At 35.6% G+C, this 6,000-nt stretch overlaps 1 protein-coding gene across 5 annotated transcripts in view; it reads right to left on the reverse strand.

Moving 5' to 3' along the window:
* LOC106075751 (multiple epidermal growth factor-like domains protein 10) overlaps nt 1-2,743 on the reverse strand; it is a 34,933-nt gene extending 32,190 nt beyond the window's left edge. For all 5 annotated transcript variants that reach the window (XM_056029087.1, XM_056029088.1, XM_056029089.1 and 2 more), the window contains exon 1: nt 2,584-2,743. In XM_056029087.1, the coding sequence (XP_055885062.1) occupies nt 2,584-2,614 (31 nt within the window). In that variant the 5' untranslated portion in view covers nt 2,615-2,743. The remainder of the gene's footprint in view (nt 1-2,583) is intronic.
* Between the last annotated feature and the right edge of the window lie 3,257 nt (nt 2,744-6,000).

Below are 6,000 nucleotides of genomic sequence, written 5' to 3' on the forward strand. Positions count from 1 at the left end.
CTTACAAATGTCACTCAATAAGTAGTAACACTGGTGGTATCCGTAGTATACTCCCGTTGATTTGTTTCTAGGCTTTATATTGTTTATTATGGCCGGACCAACCCATATTTTTCTTTTCCTTTATTTTTTTTTAAAGGAATGTAAAAAAAGAGGCTACATTTTAACGATCCATCTAACGTACTATTTACCTCGTGCAATCTGTTGCAATACAATTCAACGTCACACTCTCTTTCTCTTTCCTCTTTTCTCTATTCCTAGTATTTTAAAAACACGCATTGTATTTTTTAACCTATGTTATATTTCAACCATGACCCACAAACACAGTGACACACACAGATAACCACTTTCACACTGTTAGACCCATTTTTAATACAATGACAACATTTAACTTTTTTAGCATCTTTCAATTTCTCAAATATTCAGCACCTTTCAGACCTAGAGAGAGAAATGAATTTTTCGATAGCCTCAATGAAATGCTACATCCCAGCTCATACCTCCACTTTTGTACAGCTATTGTGTTTCTTTAATAAAAAAAAATTCAATTGTTTTTATTAACCCATTTGGAATACACTTAGTAGACAATGAAAAAGAAAGAAAAATGGCTTTAAATGTTGACATTTTGTGACATTTTAAAAATGTTTTATTTGTAAAAAAAAAAAAATGGCGTTTTGATAAAATACTGAAAATAAAATACAAAGAATTGATAGAGCCTTCAGTTTTTCGTAAATTGCGGTTATCATGTTGCAAATCTGTCAAAATCGGTTTATAGTGATCTCCTAGGAGATAAAACGAACCTATTTACGAAATTTTATCAGAATCCTTATAACAGTTCAAGAGATGTCGTGATCAATCACTGGTATATTCGCGTATATAATATAGTATAATTAAAGGGTTATTATTTTTTGTTCCTTTTTTTCAAAAATCTTATTGCTTTATCAATTTTTTTTAGTTCTCCAAATTAAGTGATTTTACACTAAAAACAAACTTAAATCAACTTAATTTAATCAACTTAAATTTGAACATTCGATTGCAAAATATTCACGGCTCTATTTTGATTCAATACAATTGAGAAGTTCAAACAGAGGATACATATTCTTAATTTTCTTTTGGTTTAGATTTTTTTTAAATTAGATTTTACGCAAGCCTATTTCCGAAATTTTTTTAAATGTTAAGCTTTGCAAAAAACTTAGGAAAACAGTAGGAGCTTAACTGGGCACTCCACAAAATATCATGAAATCAATCGAAATTTTTCATTCGTGTCTCTTTTTTTTATTATTATTATTATTTTTTTTTTTAAATCAACAAGAGACTAAAAAAAAAAAAGGACAGACGGTGAGACAGACAGACAACACAAAATTACTTCTGGCTTTAATAGTTATTGGGTCACCTAACATATACAGACATGGCAATTTCCCAAGATATATCTGCCCCTTTTGTTTATTTAGTGAATATACGACAAATGAATATGGGTTAAGCTTAAAAAGAAAACGTGTTGCGTCTCGCTCCAATAGATACAATGCAGTAACGTATGCCAGACCTTCTCAATTCAATAAGCACGATAAGACCATCACAAAACATCACCTTTCCTAGAAGCCTTTCTTTTATTCTTAGAAATACACATCTACACTTCCTTGTTAAAAATAGGAATGATTTGAGCATAGATGGATTAAATGTCCTAATAACATCAACATTGGCGGAGTTGCGATTTTTTTTTTCTTTATGGCTCAGTGTCATTACGTTGCCCCTACTCACACCTAACAAAAACAAAAGATATAATTCTTTTAAATCAGTGGTAACAGTTCAATTAATAGCTATTAAGAACACTAATTTTATAATTAAATATAGACTTGCACATACGTAGAGGTAGAATAACAGAAGCACTAGCAAAACTAAAAAACAATCTTGAAAAACAATGGCGTAGCCCTCAAGTTAAAATACGACATTGCGCTGCATTGTCATGGCAATATTTTATATGTTTGCGAATCTTGGACACTAGCTTCTCTAAAGGAGGATCCTATTCACTGAGTTAAGGTGCTACAGAAAGATATTAAATATCACATATAAAGACCGCATCAGAAACGAAGAAATAAGAAAAAAAATCATACAGCGTTTAGACGCCGCGATCATCTGCTAATTACTATTTTAAACATATACACAAAAACTCGATAGTCATTTCGCAATGTACTCATAAAATTATAATAATAATAATAGCTTTTATATAGCGCTAGTTTCATGTTTTTAGCTTGCTCAGAGCACTAGGGTCCAATCTCATTTTTGGACCAGTGGGAGGGCGAATCTGGGAGAAGGTTTTCCATGCTGCCTGTAGTCGCTCAGTAAATACAACTCTGATCGAGTCGAGTGTAGAACCTCGAGCCCCCCTTCATAGGTAACCAAGGTAAGCCAAGTTCAAGCGTACTTAGCCTCTCGACCACGCTTACCATTTCTGGCAAAGACCTTCTGGAAAATGTCGCGATTTTTCATATTTGAAGTAAAATATAGAAATCTACATCTTCGTAATAAATATATATATATATATATATATATATATATGTATTAGACATTGTTTAAATATCAATAACTTACCTACAATGCATACAAAGAAACAAGTATACATATTTAGATATTATTATGATACAGGACGCTGTTTGGAAATGACTTGAAAAGAAATATTGTATAACTTGGCTAGGTTATATTGGCTGTCGTAGATGAGCCTACACATACATGCCGTTATGCCTGGCTGCCTCTAAGAAAATAGGGAAAAGCCGCTCTTACGTTTATCTACTTGGTCTAGTTCTAATAATTGAGGGGGCGGTAGTCGAGTGGTTAAGCGCTTGGCTTCTGAACATGTGGTCATTGTTTCGAATCTCGTTGAAGACTGAGATTTTGAGATTCGGGATTTTTAGGGCGCCCCTAAGTCCACGGTCAGTTCACCTATGGGTACATGACTTTAGTTGGGGAAAGCAAAAGCGGTTGATTTTTGTGCTGGCCACATGACACCCTGCTCGCTAACCGAGGGCCACAGAAACAGATGAACTTAACAACATCTGCCCTAAAGATCGTAAGGTCTGAAAGAGGAACTACTTTACTTTAATTAAGCTGATCGCAGCTGTTGACCCAAGCATCATTATCTCTTCCTTAATTGTCAAATACATACGTATCATCATCCCGGTCGTGCACTTTAATAAGAAGAAATCTCTTGCAGACAAATAATTATCTATTCAAATACATTTGCGGACTAAACAATTACTTACTTTTCAAAACGTCTACTTCAGTTATCATAAACCTTCTTTAAATGTAAGTGCGAATAATGTTCAGTTAAGGTTTCATGGTCGAGCGGAATGCGGGTCGGACTGCCATTCGGTCTTGTGGATGGTTTCGGGTTCTTCCCCCCATCCTACCATCTCCCGTCGTCCTGAGGGAGGTTTTGACTAGGAAGTCAATTATCTTCAAATTGAAAAAACAACAAAAAACATCCGAAACGAGTAAAAGATTTGTATATACGTGACTCTAATAGTATAAAGAACATTACCTAATATGTACACAAGCATTGTTCACAATTGAAATGTTTTGTATGAGTACACTAGTTAATATTTATCTACTTATATTTGATTCTCAAGTAACTGTGTGATTTCTCACGATTTGCTTTTCTTCTCGCTTTTTTTTTCTCTTTCTCTCTCTTTAACTCTTTCTCTTATTTTCTCTATCTTTCTTTCTGCTTCTTTATTTATTAATCTTTCTGTTTCTCGCTCTCTTTCTTTATCTTGCTTTCTCTTACTTTTTCTCTCTCTTTCAGTTCTCTTTCTCTCTCTCTTCTCGCTCACTTTTCTTCTCTATTTCTGATTCTCTTCTCTTTTTTCTCTCATCTTTCTTTTCCCCAGTCCTTTTCTCTCTTTCTTTCCCTTCTCTCTCTTTTTTTCTCTCCAACTCCTTCTCTCTGTTACTTTCTCTTTCTTTTCCTACCCCTTTTTCTTTTTTTCTTTCTATTTCACTCTTTTTTTTTCTTACTCTGTTTTTCTATCTCTTCCTCTCTCGTTTTCTTTTCTTTCCCTCTCTTTTTCTCTCTCTTTTTTTCACTCTTTTTTCTTTATCTATCTTTCTTTCTATTTTTCGTTGTTTTTCTCTTTCTATCTATTTTTTTGTTCGCTTTGTCTGTCCATCTCTCTTTTCTTTATATTTCTCTGTTTTTTTCTCTCTCTATTTATCTTTGTTTCTTTTTCTCCTATTATTTTTATTTCTCACTCTCTTCTTTCTCTCTTTTTTTCTCCTTAAGTATTTTTTCTTTGCTTTCTCTTTCTTTCTCTTTATCTTTCTTTGTATCTCTCGTTGTCTCTTTTTCTGTCTAAATATCTCTCTCTTTCTCTTTCTTTCTCTTTCTCTTTATTTCTCTTTCACTCTATTTCTTTTTTTTTATTCGTTTAGTCTTTAACTTACTCTCTCGCTTTAATTATTTCTTTTACTCTCTTTATTTTGCCTGTCTTTCTCACTTCCGCTTTCTCTTTTTTTCTATGTTTTTTCAATCTTTCCTTCTACTTTCTTATTTCTCCTCTCTCTCTCTATTTTTCTATATATTTTAATATTTTAAAAAACGCTCCGCCCCCCCCCCCCCCCACCCAAAAAAAAATAAAACAAATACTCTAAATAATATTGAGTAAACAACATATGTAGCACTGAATCAATGAGCATAACAATGATATTATTTAAGTGAGATTGCAAGGACACAACATACTTCTTTAGTTTATTCTGTCCATTAGTGAATTATGTGTTTAGGAGTCTATCATTTCATTTTTGGCCTTTATAATTATCTTATCTTCTTATCTCATCTTAAAAATCACTAATACTCATTCCAAAGATCTGTTATTATGTCCTACGGGTGTCCATGGGCCCGGAGGAATTTCAGCTACCCGTCGCCTCAGCGTGGCGCTTCCGGTGGAAACGTCTAGTGGTGGATACTAGATAGGCTAAGTACGAGTACCGAACAAGGCCCGGCAGGGCTTCCTTGGGTGAGTTTTTTTTTTTCTCTCACTTGAGGGATGGAAAGAACGCACGGAACCCAGTCCAAAAAGTCCGCCACGCCGTTCCACGTGGGGGCCGTCATCAATGTCCCGTTAGCTGGAGTGGCGGTCCTTGCACGGAACAGTGGCGGTTACAGTAAAGGAATATGAGACAAGCTCCCCGCAGTCAGCACTGTTCTCCGCCACTTATAGCGAGTGGGGCCCAGGAACGGGGACGGTGCGCTGTGTACACGGCACTGCCTTGTCTGGCCCAGTCAACCGATATGATCGTCTACCGTTGGGTGCCCTCAGACAGGACAAGGGTGAAGAGCCCCATGTCCAGGCCTGATGGTTGGATAAAAGCCTTTCTAACCTTCAACGGGATAATGGCGCCTACGGCGCCGACGCCCTACTGGACTTCACTGAAGGTGTCCATGGGCGTATGTTAATTAAACACTAAAAAATGACACCCTCGTTAACCATAGGCCACAAAACCAGATTCTGCCCCATAGATCACAATGATTGAATGGGAATTTAGATGGAAAAGAGCAGGTAACGATTGCCCGACTAAGAACTGGGGAGTGCCCGGTCGGAGACTATTTTGTCAAAATAAAAAAATGTTCGTTGCTAGAGATTAGTGTTCTAAATACGGCGCCTCCGGGGCAATGAGATTTACACAGCCTCAACATTGACCCGCGACGTCAAGTAAAACATTAAATTAATTTAAATTTGACTAGAGATCTATATCTAGGAATTGTAGGTCCAGATCCAACTTCAGTTTTTAAAGCACTATGACCTTCTGGAAAGAATGTAAGGCTTTAATGATCCAAGAGTTTAATAAATTAATGTTCAAGAATATTTTGCGCATCGTCTTTTAAGTCTAGATTACTCTTAGATCTGATGGCATATCATTTAAATGTTATAAAATGTAGTAGATCTATACAGTCGGTTAAACTGGATTCTTTCTCAGGGAGAAGGGGGGAGAAGGCGGGGTAAGAAAATGTCACAT

The sequence above is a fragment of the Biomphalaria glabrata genome, chromosome 5 (assembly GCF_947242115.1).
Source record: "Biomphalaria glabrata chromosome 5, xgBioGlab47.1, whole genome shotgun sequence".
NCBI classification, from domain to species: Eukaryota; Metazoa; Mollusca; class Gastropoda; family Planorbidae; genus Biomphalaria; species Biomphalaria glabrata.